The sequence below is a fragment of the Littorina saxatilis genome, linkage group LG9 (assembly GCF_037325665.1).
Source record: "Littorina saxatilis isolate snail1 linkage group LG9, US_GU_Lsax_2.0, whole genome shotgun sequence".
Taxonomy (NCBI): Eukaryota; Metazoa; Mollusca; class Gastropoda; order Littorinimorpha; family Littorinidae; genus Littorina; species Littorina saxatilis.
The window spans coordinates 13,117,383-13,135,448 of NC_090253.1; the positions used below are offsets into that span (position 1 = coordinate 13,117,383).

Sequence of the window (18,066 nt, forward strand, 5' to 3'; positions counted from 1 at the left end):
ACACACGGTAATAACAACACAATACACGGTAATAACAACACAACACACGGTAATAACAACACAACACACGGTAATAAACACACGGTGATAACAAAACAACACAACACATGGTAATAACAACACAACACACGGTGATAACAACACAACACACGGTAATAACAACACAACACACGGTAATAACAACACAACACACGGTAATAACAACACAACACACGGTAATAACAACACAACACACGGTAATAACAACACAACACACGGTGATAACAACATAACACACGGTAATAACAACACAACACACGGTAATAACAACACAACACACGGTAATAACAACACAACACACGGTAATAACAATACAACACACGGTAATAACAACACTACACACGGTGATAACACAACCCATGGTAATAACAACACAACACATGGTAATAACAACACAACACACGGTGATAACAACACAACACACGGTGATAACAACACAATACACGGTAATAACAACACAACACACGGTAATAACAACACAATACACGGTAATAACAACACAACACACGGTAATAACAACACAACACACGGTAATAACAACACTACACACGGTAATAACAACACAACACACGGTAATAACAACACAACACACGGTAATAACAACACAACACACGGTAATAACAACACAACACACGGTAATAACAACACAACACACGGTAATAACAACACAACACACGGTAATAACAACACGAAACACGGTACTAACAACACAACCCATGGTAATAACAACACAACACACGGTAATAACAACACAATACACGGTAATAACAACACACCACACGGTAATAACAACACAACACACGGTAATAACAACACAAGACACGGTAATAACAACACACCACACGGTAATAACAACACAACACACGGTAATAACAACACAACACACGGTAATAACAACACAACACACGGTAATAACAACACAACACACGGAAATAACAACACAACACACGGTAATAACAACACAATACACGGTAATAACAACACACCACACGGTAATAACAACACAACACACGGTCATAACAACACAACACACGGTAATAACAACACAACACACGGTAATAACAACACAACACACGGTAATAACAACACAACACACGGTAATAACAATACAACACACGGTAATAACAACACAACACACGGAAATAACAACACAACACACGGAAATAACAACACAACACACGGTAATAACAACACAACACACGATAATAACAACACAACACACAGTAATAACAACACAACACACGGTAATAACAACACAACACACGGTAATAACAACACACGGTAATAACAACACAACACACGGTAATAACAACACAACACACGGTAATAACAACACAACACATGGTGATAACAACACAACACACGGTAATAACAACACAACACACGGTGATAACAACACAACACACGGTAATATCAACACAACACACGGTAATAACAACACAACACACGGTGATAACAACACAACACACGGTAATAACAACACAACACACAGTAATAGCAACACAACACACGGTAATAACAACACAACATACGGTGATAACAACACAACACACGGTAATAACAACACAACACACGGTAATAACAATACAACACACGGTAATAACAACACTACACACGGTGATAACACAACCCATGGTAATAACAACACAACACATGGTAATAACAACACAACACACGGTGATAACAATACAACACACGGTAATAACAACACAACACACGGTAATAACAACACAATACACAGTAATAACAACACACGGTGATAACAACACAACACATGGTGATAACAACACAACACACGGTCATAACAACACACGGTCATAACAACACAACACACGGTAATAACAACACACGGTAATAACAACACAATACACGGTAATAACAACTCAACACACGGTAATAACAACACAACACACGGTAATAACAACACAACACACGGTAATAACAACACAATACACGGTAATAACAACACAACACACGGTGATAACAAAACAACACAACACATGGTAATAACAACACAACACACGGTAATAACAACACAACACACGGTAATAACAACACAACACACGGTAATAACAACACAACACACGGTAATAACAACACAACACACGGAAATAACAACACAACACACGGAAATAACAACACAACACACGGTAATAACAACACAACACACGATAATAACAACACAACACACAGTAATAACAACACAACACACGGTAATAACAACACAACACACGGTAATAACAACACACGGTAATAACAACACAACACACGGTAATAACAACACAACACACGGTAATAACAACACAACACATGGTGATAACAACACAACACACGGTAATAACAACACAACACACGGTGATAACAACACAACACACGGTAATATCAACACAACACACGGTAATAACAACACAACACACGGTGATAACAACACAACACACGGTAATAACAACACAACACACAGTAATAGCAACACAACACACGGTAATAACAACACAACACACGGTGATAACAACACAACACACGGTAATAACAACACAATACACGGTAATAACAACACAACACACGGTAATAACACAACACACGGTAATAACAACACAACACACGGTAATAACAACACAACACACGGTGATAACAACACAACACACGGTAATAACAACACAATACACGGTAATAACAACACAACACACGGTAATAACAACACAACACACGGTAATAACAACACAACACACGGTAATAACAACACAACACACGGTAATAACAACACAACACACGGTAATAACAACACAACACACGGTAATAACAACACAACACACGGTAATAACAACACAACACACGGTAATAACAACACAACACACGGTAATAACAACACAACACACGGTAATAACAACACAATACACGGTAATAACAACACAACACACAGTAATAACAACACACGGTAATAACAACACAACACACAGTAATAACAACACACGGTGATAACAACATAACACACGGTCATAACAACACAACACACGGTAATAACAACACACGGTAATAACAACACAACACACGGTAATAACAACACAACACACGGTAATAACAACACAAAACACGGTAATAACAACACAACACACAGTTATAATCATTCAAAAAGTATGCTTCCAGGAGCTGCATGGATCGTTCACACCTTCGTCGCCGACTTTTTTTTTCGGGGGGGGGGGGGGGGAGACACGGAGAGGGGGTGGGACGGGGGGGGGGGGTGTGGCTAGGGATTGGGGGAGGGCAAAGATGAGTAAGCAGGACAGGCAAACCTAATCACAAGCATTCTAACAATTACAAAGTTATTCGCTCCCACTGACATCTGGAGAGAGAAAAATAAAGAAAGACGGATTAAAACTTCAATGTTCGTTTCCCTGAAATCATCAAAACAGCAGCTTTTCTTTATTCATTATCATTCAAACGCGCTGAACTCCGTAGAAATGTCTCACCTTTAAATCTTCCGCTCACTCTGCTTGGCTGTACGTTCTCAATGTCTTCAATACATCTGTAAAACCACAAGCCACGCGGAAACAGCTCAGCTGGGTCGTCTAGCCAGCCTCGCCTGATCTCTGTCTCTGTCACTGAAGACAGAATGAAACGCAGAGAGCATGGAATTGAGTGTGGAAAACAAATATGAATGATACGTATACTGTCACATATACCCATGCATAACAGGACTCCCAACGGACGCTCAGCCTAGAGGGTCACTGGACCCCCAACATTAATTATTAGGGGTCCTTGGACCCCTCAGTGGAATTTTATTCTTGCTTTTGTAAGACACATTCCCCGCAAACACCTAACCCCTGGAGTCCTCATGTCAAAGTAATGCCGATTTTTTTAAACTCCCGGAGCCCTTTATAAAAATATTATGTCCGTGTGAGTCAAATTAACTCTGTAAATTAACGTCGACATAGAACTCTGGCAGTGTCCCAAATAGACACTAGTTCTGGGGACAAAAAAAACCCAAGTTAGCACAGCATAATTTAGCATAGCATAGCATAGCACTCTGGTAGGACGTTTTCTGAAGACAGGTTTGATGGTACGCGTGAAAACGGATACGTAGTGCGTCCTGGGACCCGCTTTTTTCAGTTTTAGTTGGTCGTTTTTCCCCTCCATTAATTTGTGGGGAGTGTTTTCGGTTTCTGGTGCGTATAGGACGCAGAGACGCACAGTTTGGGGAACCCTGCATAAAATCACAGCCGTGCTACCCTCATACCTGACTGCAGGATAGCATGTGCACGTTCCTTCCCGAGGTACGTCACCGCCGCCTGACCAATGGCCGTCTGCATCAATTCGTTCTCCTCCCACCATTGGTTGGCTGCCTTAGAACGTGGCTCCTCCTGATTGGACAGATAATCCGGGAGCTGCGAGCTGATTGGCTGAAGTATGTAGGTCGCTGGCACGGCGTTGTTATCTTTCTTGAACCATCTGTTACCAGCATATCAAATTGTTTGAACATGGTGGAGGGTAATTAAGCATGTTAATCAACAGACACCCAACAAACCGCTGAGTTTTAGAGTCATGTGTTTTGGAAATCATAGAGTACCTGTGTCAGAATAAAAACAACATGCCTCCTTACAAGTGCTTTACAAGTAAGAATAGAAGATTGGTGGATTCAGGTTCCAACGCAATTGTGAATCAAGAAACAAGAAAGAAATGTTACTGGAACGTTGAATTCTTTACAAAACGAAACTTAAAAAAATAAACCGGTCTGCTGGAATACTTTTTAAGAAGGTCCTTCACTCGCTGAGAGGTGACGGCCGTCAGTATCTTCTCAAACTCATCCACGGTGAACTCTCTGGGGAATGACCTGTAGCCGTACTTGTGTGATAGCAACGTCTGAAAAGACACATGCATAACTCTAAGGCAATGACCTGTAGCCGTACGTGTGTGACAGCAACGTCTGAAAATACACGTGCATTACTCTAAGGGAATGACCAGTAGCCGTACGTGTGTGACAGCAACGTCTGAAAATACACGTGCATTACTCTAAGGGAATGACCTGTAGCCGTATTTGTGTGACAGCAACGTTTGAAAATACACATGCATAACTCTAAGGCAATGGCCTGTAGCCGTATGTGTGTGACAGCAACGTTTGAAAAGACACATGCATAACTCTAAGGGAATGACCTGTAGCCGTACTTGTGTGATAGCAACGTCTGAAAAGACACATGCATAACTCTAAGGGAATGGCCTGTAGCCGTACTTGTGTGACAGCAACGTCTGAAAATACACATGCATAACTCTAAGGGAATGGCCTGTAGCCGTACTTGTGTGACAGCAACGTCTGAAAATACACATGCATAACTCTAAGGGAATGGCCTGTAGCCGTACGTGTGTGACAGCAACGTCTGAAAATACACATGCATAACTCTAAGGCAATGGCCTGTAGCCGTACGTGTGTGACAGCAACGTTTGAAAAGACACATGCATAACTCTAAGGGAATGACCTGTAGCCGTACGTGTGTGACAGCAACGTCTGAAAATACACGTGCATTACTCTAAAAAAAACATGCTGCAAATAAATAATACAGCGCATCACAACGTACGGTTGTATTCCATGTAACAGTCGCTTGATTTTCTTCAATCACAAAATTACCCAACAAAAGCAAAACACAATTAGAATCAAGGAGGATTAAAACTGGTGAAACGTTTTAGCCCATTATTGGGTCACTCCCAGCCCATTCATAAAACCGATAAACGTGTGTGAACTTTCCACAAGCAAGATCCAGCTTTATGCAAAAAAAAGATCACACACAAAACACACACAAAAACTACCTGCCGACCCTACTTTGTAAAATCCTTTATCCTACATACGTTAGAGAGACCACTTATGAGATAACCATATCGTTCAATTCACACGTGGGTACATCATGTAAATGAGGTCATGTCAGACTAGTTTGGCAGGGACCTGATTTTTCACTGCTCATAATGCAAAAGTCGCCGAGACATACGCCACTTTGGAAACACTTTTGCGCTTGCTGTTTCATCTGGGAGCATTTTAAGAACTAACACGTCAAGCTAGACTTTCTAGAGTGACTTCTCTTTGCTCTGAGGTCAGAGATTGCACAAGGCTTTGGAAGAGATCGAGGTTCCATAAGCAGCGTCTTCAATTTGGACGCGTAACTCAGAGATGTATGGAGCAGAAGGCACGCAAGTACAGTATGTTGGATAAACAGAATACTACATGGCTTGCTGTGTCATACCAAATATACGTCCGTACACTCGTTGCTTTTTTCAAATCTTGAAAAGCTCGCTTTCGATATTTAAAACAAGAAGAGCAAACGCTCGATCGAGTCACTTTCGCAGTTCTGAATATTATATGAGGCATCAGATGGACAGGAAGAAATTGCTATTCACAACACAATGAGTCACGTTCACATAAAATTTGAGCCCGGTCACTTTTATAGTTTCCGAGAAAAGCCCAACGTTAAGTTGTGTGTTGCCGAACAGAAAAGGCTAGTTATCTCCCTTGTTTTTCTGATAACGTTCGTAAAAGGCTACAGATGTAAATACTTTGATGTAAAGAATAATCCTACAAAGTTTCAATCACATCCGATGAACTTTGTCAAAGATATAAAATGTCTAATTTTTCCTTTGATGCTGACCTGTGACCTTGAAAAAGGTCAAAGGTCAACGAAACCATCGTTAAAGTGTAGAGGTCATTGGAGGTCACGACTAAACAAAATATGAGCCCGATCGCTTTGATAGTTTCCGAGAAAAGTCCAACGTTAAGGTGGTGTCTACGGACGGCCGGCCGGCCGGACGGCCGGCCGGACAGACTAACACTGACCGATTACATAGAGTCACATTTTCTCAAGTGACTCAAAAAAGCAACTCGTGTACATCTGGTACGACACAGCAAGCCATGTTGGATTCTCTACTTTTGCTATGCCCTAATCCAACAGTATTGATTGATTGTATTGACATATTATTGGTTTACTCCCAGCACAATTCTAAGAACGACCAGATTCAGTCCACTGACCACGAAGCAGGGTCCAGTGGAGAGCTTGTTGCAGAGGTCAATCTCCCTGAGGCAGAGGTCAGTGGTGCGGTGGTCGTCCGTGGCAACGTCCCTGACCCCCCACCTCATGTCGACCACCTGGAACTGGTAGCCCTTCTCCTGACACCACTCCTTCAGCCTGGGGTACACCCTCTCCATCAGGCTGTTGCGCTCGTTGCTGGTGTCTGCACATCATCATCATCATCATCATATCATCATCATCACCATCATCATCATCATCATCATCATCATCATCATCATCATCATCATCATCATCATCATCATCATCATCATCATCAGCCTGGGGTACACCCTCCCCATCAGGCTGTTGCGCTCGTTGCTGGTGTCTACACATCATCATCATCATCATCATATCATCATCATCATCATCATCATGATCATCATGATCATCATGATCATCATCATCATCATCATCATCATCAGCCTGGGGTACACCCTCCCCATCAGGCTGTTGCGCTCGTTGCTGGTGTCTACACATAAGATATCATCATCATCATCATCATGATCATGATCATGATCATGATCATCATCATCATCATCATCATCATCATCATCATCAACAAAAAGCACAGTCTGTGGTACACCCTCTCCATCAGGCAGTTGCGCTCGTTGCTGGTGTCTGTACATCAGTATTAATCATATTGTCATGACAGTCGAACCTGTCTTTCACGACCACTTTTGTCCTATACTTCTGGTGGTCGTCTAAGAGGTTCGACTGTTATGGCAAGAACATTAACATTAAGGATCCCCGAAAAGTTAGTTTTCTTCTATTTGATTCACCTGTTCACAGTGACCACCGGCCTATAGCGACCACTTTTGACCGATACTTTTGGTGGTCATCATCATCATCGTTTTATTTTTTATTTTCATACAAAGCCGGGTTTTCCCGTGTAACATGCCCCTAATGGTTTTGCCGTGAGGGCGTAAAACTTACATTTTATTATTACTTCATGTACCGAGTTGGATTTTTTTTTTAATAATTTTTTAAGCAATTTATATCGCGCACATATCTCAACCACGGATTCAAGGCGCAGGGATTTATTTATGCCGTGTGAGGTGGAAATTTTTACACAATATATCACGCATTCACATCGGCCAGCAAACCTCATGCCTATTAGGGCGAGCATTCACCTTTCACGGCCTATTATTCCAAGTCACACGGGTATTTGGTGGACATTTTTATCTATGCCTAAACAATTTTGCCAGGAAAGACCCTTTTGTCAATCGTGGGATCTTTAACGTGCACACCCCAATGTAGTGTACACGAAGGGACCTCGGTTTTTCGTCTCATCCGAAAGACTAGCACTTGAACCCACCACCTAGGTTAGGAAAGGGGGGAGAAAATTGCTAACGCCCTGACCCAGGGTCGAACTCGCAACCTCTCGCTTCCGAGGCAAGTGCGTTTACCACTCGGCGACCCAGACCTTTTCTTACTGGTGACAATAATTATCCGAAATTCATTCATAAAAAAAATCATCATCATCATCATCATCATCATCATCATCATATCATCATCATACAACCGATACATATTTAAAGCAATCTTCAACTAAATCCAGTTCACTGTGCTGTTTACCTGTAAAAGTACTGCTGAGGAATATTCGCACAATTTTGTCAGAAGCGGGGCATTCCAGTGTGACGTCACCAGCTAGCAAAGAAAAGATGACGTCAGTGTTTGCGTCACCCTTTTCTTCGTGTCTTTGACCACGGAACCGTCCTCGTCCCGTGTTTGGACGTTCTGCCTTCTGCAATGAGATGGTTGCCACTTCATTTCAAGCCAGATTTTTGTTTGTTTGTTTGCTTAACGCCCAGCCGACCACGAAGGGCCATATCAGGGCGGTGCTGCTTTGACATATAACGTGCGCCACACACAAGACAGAAGTCGCAGCACAGGCTTCATGTCTCACCCAGTCACATTATTCTGACACCGGACCAACCACTAACCCCATAATGCCAGACGCTAGGCGGAGCAGCCACTAGATTGCCAATTTTAAAGTCTTATGTATGACCCGGCCGGGGTTCGAACCCACGACCTCCCGATCACGGGGCGGACGCCTTACCACTAGGCCAACCGTGCCGGTCTTCAAGCCATATGGTTCTTTTATTAATACAGACTAAATAAAAGTGAAACCAGCAGTGCAAATGTTTTCAAGAATTGTCTTATAAGTTATAGGCCTATACTTGTATACGAAGTTGAATAGCATGTCCGTTATACTGAAATAGGCCTAAATCGAAAATGGGTTTTATGAAAGGCAAGGGCCCCGAATATGGATTACTTTTTATTTCATGCTGTTAACTAGCTTGTTTTCACGCGAAAATACAATATTCTTTCAGAAACGATAACTAAACCCATACACGCATGCACCACCCACGCACGCATAAAAGCACGCACACACACTTCTCTCTCTCTCTCTCTCTCTCTCTCTCTCTCTCTCTCTCTCTCTCTCTCTCTCTCTCTCTGTCTCTCTCTGTCTTTCTCTCTCTCTCTTTCTCTCTGTCTCTCTCTCTCTCTCTGTCTCTCTCTCTCTCACTCTGTCTCTCTCTGTCTTTCTCTCTCTCTCTCTTTCTCTCTGTCTCTCTCTCTCTCTCTCTCTCTCTCTCTCTCTCTCTCTCTCTCTCTCTCTCTCTCTCTCTCTCATTTCATGTAGAATCATTCATGTTTACCTGTTCTATGGATCGCTTTGACATATGGGAGGCCCTTCGTGCTACAACCTTGGTAACGCCAGTTTTCTGAACAACCGTTTTAGCCAATGTTCCTCCATTCTCAACTGCATCTCCTCCCTTTCCAGTCCCTTTTCTTCCCGCTTGTTCCTCCTTTTTCCCTCCTAGTCCTCCGTCTTTGCCCAATGTTGGTGGATAGCGCGAGCTTTCAGCACCATCTTTGTTCTCTTTTCCTCCATTTTGATGTTCCTTTTTTTCTCCTATTCCCCCGTCTTTGCCGGATGTTGAGGTATGGTGTACGCTTTTGACATTAGCTCTGTTCTGTTTTCCTCCTATTTGCTGTTCCCTTGTCACTCCTATTCCTCCGTCTTTTCCGGATGTTGAGGTGTGTTGTATGCCGTGTTTCGTGGTGTTGTTTGTCTGTGTCACTGGTTTTCCATTTGTCGAGGCGTTGGTAGGTGCAGTCTTTGCTTTGTCGGCGCTTGAAATTATTTAAAATCAGAAATTTAGAGCATTATTTTACATGTTATGTTTCTTGTTTGATGTCCCTGTATCGACGAATGATGGAGTCGATGCGCAAAACTTCAAAACAATCAAGTTGCATGTTGAAAATAAAAATGAAAGATAATCGAATACACATCACTATAATCTCTGTGTGTTCTTCATTTAAGTTTGATTTTATCATTTGTTGACTATATAAGAAATGTCTTGCTGAGTACATCTTACTTTTCTCGACGATATTTCTATCAAATTCACCTCTTTTTTTTTCATTATCTTTTCTTTAGTGGGCCAGCTCTAGAGCTCAGTAAAAATCGATACTAAAAAAAACCCATGACTGCAATCAAAACGAAAAAGGTGGCAGTTGAGAATTCAATCAGGAAGGAAGGAAGAAAGAACGGAAGGAAGGAAGGAAGGTAACACCTCACCCAATAACCTCGTGTCAAGTGCCTGTGGTGTATACCACTGTCGGTCACACTTTGCCCGTGTCAAGTGCCTGTGGCTTATACCACTGTCAATAACACCTCACCCTATATATACTAGATGATTACCCGCTTCGCCGGGTACCGGCTTCGCCGGGAAGAAGTAGAGCCAAATACCAGGCTGCGCCTGGGACCCGGCTTTGCCGGGTGTACGCCGGCTTCGCCGGCGCACGAAGGAAGGGAGATCTAAAAATAGTAACGTGCAGTGACCTTCTTAAAATAGTAATGTAGTAACGGGAATATGGATTGACGCCACACGAAGGAAGGGAGATCTAAAAATAGTAACGTGCAGTGACCTTCTTAAAATAGTAACGTAGTAACGGGAATATGGATTGACGCCACACGAAGGAAGGGAGATCTAAAAATAGTAACGTGCAGTGACCTTCCAAAAATAGTAACGTAGTAACGGGAATATGGATTGACGCCACACGAAGGAAGGGAGATAAACGCGCAAAACAAAACACTGGAGAAGATAAGGAAGAGTTACTGGGAATGGATATAGTGGATCTACAGAAAAACCAAAATCGGTTCAGCGCTGCGCGCTGAGAGCACGTATTGAAATATCTCATCGATGAGGTTGTGTCCGGCGTGTAGCTGAATACGGTCTCCAAATTTGAAAAAGATCGTCCGAGAACTTTGGCCGTGCATCGCGAACAGACACACAGACACACAGACAGACACAAGTCGTATATATATGTAAATAAGTATACCGTTTATCCGTTCACTCTCGCTAGCACTGCTTCACATGGTCATAGAGGGAACGAAGCTTCAAGGTTTGAGTCCGTTTTTGGCCCATAGGGCTTTTAAGCTAACATAATACACAACAAAGGCAAACACAGAAATTTAGAGTGCACACAGGCACAGCAAATAGTGGTCATATTAAACATTAATAATAACCACACACAAACAACGCAAAAGAAGAGGCAAAGAAGGCAAACCCAAGACGAAAATACGTGTTCAAAAGTTGCCTTCGCCTAGGAAAAATGATATAAACAAGACAATTGCCCATCAAGCCAACAACGTGAAAGCGACGTCGTGTCATTGTTCACTTTTGGCGTGTTATCAAAAACATTGTCGCTGGTCAAATAACGGAATCTTGACCTGGATATAGCTTCCAATTTCGCCTGTCTGTCCGTCTGTCTGTCTGTCTGTCTGTCTGTCTGCTTGTGTGAATGTTGGTAACAAACTCACCTGACAACAGTTATTCGTTTTGTCTTGCTAGTACTGCTTCCCATGGTGGCAGTAGTAAACAGAGTTTTTCCATACAGCCTGCGATACATGAATGTATCTTACTCACACCACTTTTCTCCAAGACACTGCCCTATCCCAAGTGGTCCGGTTTTTCCGTCCCAGTGTTGTGTTTTGGTTGTTGCCTGTAGAAATGTGGAAACAATTCAATTCAATTCGATTCAAATCAACTAAACTGTATTATCTGAATGCATTAAACAGAAGCGTTTCTTTTGGCTCGTGTAAGAAATAACATCACATAAAAACATACTCTCAGAACATATGGACACATAAAAGTACACACCAATACACGCATAACACAAGCAAGGCAAAGCGAGGCAAGGTTGTTGCCTGTAGAATTGTTGAAACAAGTTAGGCAAGACAAGGCTCGGCAACACAAGGTTGTTGCCTGTAGAATTGTTAAAACAGTTAGGCAAGACAAGGCTCGGCAAGACACGGTTGTTGCCTGTAGAATTGTTAAAACAGTTAGACAAGACAAGGCTCAGCAAGACAAGGTTAACTGTTGCCTGTAGAATTGTTGAAACAAGTTAGGCAAGACAAGGCTCGGCAAGGCAAGGTTAACTGTTGCCTGTAGAATTGTTGAAACAGTTAGGCAAGGCAAGGCTCGGCAAGACAAGGTTAACTGTTGCCTGTAGAATTGTTGAAACAAGTTAGGCAAGGCAAGGCTCGGCAACACAAGGTTGTTGCCTGTAGAATTGTTAAAACAGTTAGGCAAGACAAGGCTCGGCAAGACAAGGTTGTTGCCTCAGTGTAGAATTGTTGAAATAAGTTAGGCAAGACAAGGCTCAGCAAGACAAGGTTAACTGTTGCCTGTAGAATTGTTGAAACAAGTTAGGCAAGGCAAGGCTCGGCAAGACAAGGTTGTTGCCTCAGTGTAGAATTGTTGAAATAAGTTAGGCAAGACAAGGCTCAGCAAGACAAGGTTAACTGTTGCCTGTAGAATTGTTGAAACAAGTTAGGCAAGACAAGGCTCGGCAAGACAAGGTTGTTGCCTCAGTGTAGAATTGTTGAAACAAGTTAGGCAAGGCAAGGCTCAGCAAGACAAGGTTAACTGTTGCCTGTAGAATTGTTGAAACAAGTTAGGCAAGGCAAGGCTCGGCAAGACAAGGTTGTTGCCTGCAGAATTGTTAAAACAGTTAGGCAAGGCAAGGCTCAGCAAGACACGGTTGTTGCCTGTAGAATTGTTAAAACAGTTAGGCAAGGCAAGGCTAGGCAAGACAAGGTTGTTGTCTGTAGAATTGTTTAAACAAGTGATCAAGTCGTGTGGAAACCAACAGGGGTGGAATGTGTTGGTCAGTGGTGGAGGAGGAGGTCGCCGGACCGGTCGAATGGAGAAAGGGGGGGGGGGGAGTGGAGGGATTTAGACAACGGGTTCAGCCAAGGTTAGGTTTGCACGCACAACACATAGTCCGTCTCAATCCTTATCGATCAGTGTACGGTACAGTCGCTACTCAGCCTGCCTCCGTCAGCACAAGTGTCCTTGAGTGTTTTCATGTTCTTGTTTTCTTCAATCTCATCTCATTAAATCTGATCTTATGTTGTTAATTATATTCTTTCTATCTTTCTATCTTATTGTAGGTATGTACATCGGTTGAATAGAAGTTCCCCGAGAGTTTCATTACAGTGAACTTGCTTACCCCACAAACACAGGGAAGGGGGGGGGGGGGAGGGGGGGGAGGGGGGGGGGCACGAGTCAGAGAACCAAAACGTTGTGACTGTTTTGTATCCAAACAACCAGGACAGTGTGCAAGGTCATTTGGGCGTGTCTTTCAAACGTAACTGGTACTGAACCGTGACCGTTCGGCAGTGATTGAATAGACTAGCACATACTTTCAATCAAACCCGGTCTCGCTCTGTTACACGCATAGAGAGTTAACATTGACAAGAATTGAATAGGTACTCGATGGTTGAAAACTTGGATAAGCAAGGCATACTCAGACGTACACACACACACACATACACACACATACACACACACACCTACACACACACACACACACACACACACACATATACATACACACACACACATATATATATACACCAACACACACACACGCACGCGTATACACACACACATACAAACACTACACACGCACATACACATACACACACACACCTACACACACGCACGCGCATACACACACACACACACACATACAAACACTACACACACACACACACACACACACACACATATATATATATATATATAATTATATATATATATATATATCCCATGACCTCCCTTCTTTGTCTCTGTTACTTCAGTATGGGTATATATGTTGTATTTTTATAGCTCAATAAATACATCATGGACTCAAAAAAATATATGATAGTGCAGATTCCGATTTGGGCGAAGAACTACTTTGCTCCCGACCTTTGACCTCGCGCCGAACAATGTGACACATTTGTATGAAGTTCTAAAATCGTATTGCACGGCTCAGAAAACCATATCAGTTGCACGCAAAAATGAATCTCAGAACTGATCTGATGTATGAGATGCAATAAGCAAAAGTTTCTTTCATTATGAAAGCAATGCAGGTCGAAAAAAACGAACATTCAACTTACAAGATAACCAGATGCTAGCGAACCAAAACAAAAACACGAGTACCCTCCCCTTGCATCGTTAGCAGACGACTTTTGAGAATCTGTCGTTAGTGTGTTTTGTTGTGCGCCTTCAGCTATCAAACATCGGCTGTTTCACGTGTTTTGCGAGCAAGTCTACTCTTTTGCCTGGCTCTGCAGTAAGTCCACATATTTTTCCGTAATCCAGTCATATTCCTTCAAAATGCAATCAATCGGCGGTGACAGACGTGTCGGTCGCGTTTTCCTCACTGTGTGACCCATACCAGTTTAAGTTCATCCATGCAAACACACTCGCAAAACAGTTTATCACGTAGATACATTTCAAATAGGGAGCAAATGGTTAAATCTAAACCTACATATTTGTTCCCTAAAATTTGCTTCTCTGTCAATAAGCCTAATTACACACGTTCGAGAAAAACAACGTGGAATCATATCTGAATCGAGTAAGCCAAATGGGTCCCAAACCCGTTTCGCCCGTTCTGCCGACCTGAAACGCAAAACAAAAGAATTGTGCGCTTCAACTAAATTAATTTCTATTCGACTTCATTACTTTCTTGCAACTTATGAACCTTTACTTAAAGCTTTTAAATGGTCTGAAAGTAGTGTTACCGCGTACTTATCGATGCACTCATTCGTTTTATTTTTTCAGCGACGGTCACTTAGTTTAAGGTTGCAAAAGGGCTAAGTCTCACTGGCAACAGTTTTACCCTGCACAGATCGCAACAGTGCCGCTAGTAGTCTAAACTTTGTGTTTGATGGTAGAATGGGATATACAGATTACAACACTCGTGGTTTTTTATATGGCTTGTATTTCAGTCAAGACCCAGCGGGAATATCAATCGAGAGCCACTCGCCAGAGGCTCGTGTCTCCCGATGATATTCATCCGCTGGGTCTTGACTGAAATACAAGCCATATAAAAAACCACTCGTGTTGTAACCTATACATATATATATATATCGCTCACACACACACACACACACACGCACACACACACACACACACACACACACACACACACACACAGAAATACTACACACACACAAACACATACATACCCACAGACACACACATGCACACTTTCGTCAGTGCACAACGAACGCACTGCCACGCACACACTCTCGCATCCACGCCATCACCATACGTGACACACACCACGCCAACACACATGAATCTCTCTCTCTCTCTCTCTCTCTCTCTCTCTCTCTCTCTCTCTCTCTCTCTCTCTCTCTCTCTCTCTCTCTCCATCCCCTCTCTCTGTCTTGTAAATAAATCGCTTACCTACGAACAATTCTGCCGTAAGCTTCTCAAAACGTAAATGATCCGGTATTCCATAACATCACACATTCACCGCAAACACAGCTATGCGGCCTACCCAAGCGAGACCATTAAGCGAAACAGGTAGGCTATATGTGGATGTGTACCAAGCGAACACAGCAAGAGAGGAATCAATGGTTTGTTGCTGTGTTTCTATGACTCTGACCTCGATATTGATCGTGAACTGTCTCTGAAAATCGATGTCATCGCTGGCTCATTGAAAAGTTGTCCTATTTATGTATCTGTAAATGTTAGCGGTAGGCCCACCGTTCAACTGTCCTCCCCCCCCCCCCCCCACCTGCCCCTAGCACCCCCCCCCATCCCCGACACACACACCTGATCAATCTCTAAAAAAAAATCTGTTTGGTATACACAGCAGTAAACGCAGAATCCCTCAGTACGCTGTCGTTTCGATAGTTGGAATCACACACACACACATCAACTTCATCATTCACTGAAAACTGTCCAGACTTTGGTGGTCAAAAGACAGAAAGGGTTATAACATCCGTCTTGTCTTTCGTTCCACTGACATTCTGTTCAGTGCAGTCATATCGAGCCGTTCACTGATAAGGCCACAAAAAAAAAATTGTCTGTTTAGGGTAACCCGACCGACCCTATCGATTTGGCGCCGACCCAAAAACTTTTTTTTGATTTCAAAAAAAAAAAGAAAAAAAAAGAGGTAAAAATGCTAAAAAGAGACATTTGGCGTTTCTTTCTCTCCCTTTCTCTCTGTTTTATTTATACGTTAGTTTTGAAACATGTATTCATCAAATATAAGAAGTGAATGTTCAGCCAACATAGAATTTACACCAAAAAAAAAAAACCAAAAAAAAACAAAACCTACCTACCTACCGACCCTACTTTTTTTGGTCATGTTACCCTAAACAGACAATTTTTTTTTTTTTGCCTAACTGACAGCACACAGCGACACACGCATTTCACAGACTAGCGAAGGCGGTTCATGCGTGACTTAGGAAACTCTCTCTCTCTCTCTCTCTCTCTCTCTCTCTCTCTCTCTCTCTCTCTCTCTCTCTCTCTCTCTCTCTCTCTCTCTCTCTCTCTCTCTCTCTCTCTCTCTCGTACAATTGCAGTCGATGATGAAAGCACTAATGTTATTCCAAATGTTTTGATATTTTTCCCATTAAAACGGGTTCTTTGTTTATAAAGCCATTTTATAAGCAATGTTGTGTAATCTAGCTGTTTCATAAATTTCATGAGTTTTGCGCAAGAATGTGTTCGAACAAGAGATCATTTTCTGAGATCGCTGACAGGAGCGAGGCTAAATGTCTCGCCCGATCAAAGTTCAAGCGTGACTACTATAAGCGGTTTTCTGTCAAGACTCAAGTGTTCACTCAGGCGTAAAACTCAATTGAAAACGTCTTTGAAAACAGCTGAAGCGGATTTTACAAAAATATCTTACTAGTGTACACACCCATGCTTGCTGAACAAAGATTTCACTGGCTGTTACGGGATTCTCAATAGCTTACTGCAATTTATTCCGACGTCAAATGCTTGTTTGAGACGCGTCCCCGTCATAAAACGTTTAACGATTCTCCGATTCAACACCTCGCTGAATGTGTAAAGCTCATATCCCCCCCCCCTTTTTTTTAACTACAGGTAGGAATCTGTACCCCAATTCCAAGCTACACACCAAATTTCAGCTCAATCGATTCATAAGTACCAGAGATCTAAGCTAACTCTGGACAAACAGACAGACAAACAAACAAACAAACAGACAGACAGACAAACAAACAAACAAACAAACAAACAGACAGAGCGGAACCTATATATACATCCCCGAATATACGGGGGTGTAACAAACACTGGCCTTGATACTGAAGGAGTAAGGGTCGAAACCGAATAATCAAATTACAGAACGAACTTTAAAGGTGGTCGTTTACATTTTTGCTTTTTACATTTAGTCAAGTTTTGACTAAATGTTTTAACGTAGAGGGGGGAATCGAGACGAGGGTCGTGGTGTATGTGCGTGTGTCTGTGTGTGTGTGGAGAGCGATTCAGACTAAACTACTGGACCGATCTTTATGAAATTTGACATGAGAGTTTCTGGGTATGAAATCCCCGAACATTTTTTTCATTTTTTTTATAAATGTCTTTGATGACGTCATATCCGGCTTTTCGTGAAAGTTGAGGCGGCACTGTCACGCCCTCATTTTTCAACCAAATTGGTTGAA

The 18,066-nt window shown here is 42.3% G+C and overlaps 1 protein-coding gene across 1 annotated transcript in view; it reads right to left on the reverse strand.

The window, feature by feature from the left end:
* LOC138975313 (uncharacterized) overlaps nucleotides 1-16,018 on the reverse strand; it is a 45,848-nt gene extending 29,830 nt beyond the window's left edge. The window contains exons 1-8 of the mRNA XM_070347968.1: nucleotides 15,839-16,018; nucleotides 11,914-12,095; nucleotides 9,746-10,223; nucleotides 8,658-8,826; nucleotides 7,043-7,245; nucleotides 4,781-4,896; nucleotides 4,274-4,485; nucleotides 3,507-3,638 (exon numbers count right to left, since the gene is read on the reverse strand). Coding sequence (XP_070204069.1) covers nucleotides 3,507-3,638; nucleotides 4,274-4,485; nucleotides 4,781-4,896; nucleotides 7,043-7,245; nucleotides 8,658-8,826; nucleotides 9,746-10,223; nucleotides 11,914-12,002 — 1,399 coding nt within the window. The 5' untranslated portion in view covers nucleotides 12,003-12,095; nucleotides 15,839-16,018. The remainder of the gene's footprint in view (nucleotides 1-3,506; nucleotides 3,639-4,273; nucleotides 4,486-4,780; nucleotides 4,897-7,042; nucleotides 7,246-8,657; nucleotides 8,827-9,745; nucleotides 10,224-11,913; nucleotides 12,096-15,838) is intronic.
* Between the last annotated feature and the right edge of the window lie 2,048 nt (nucleotides 16,019-18,066).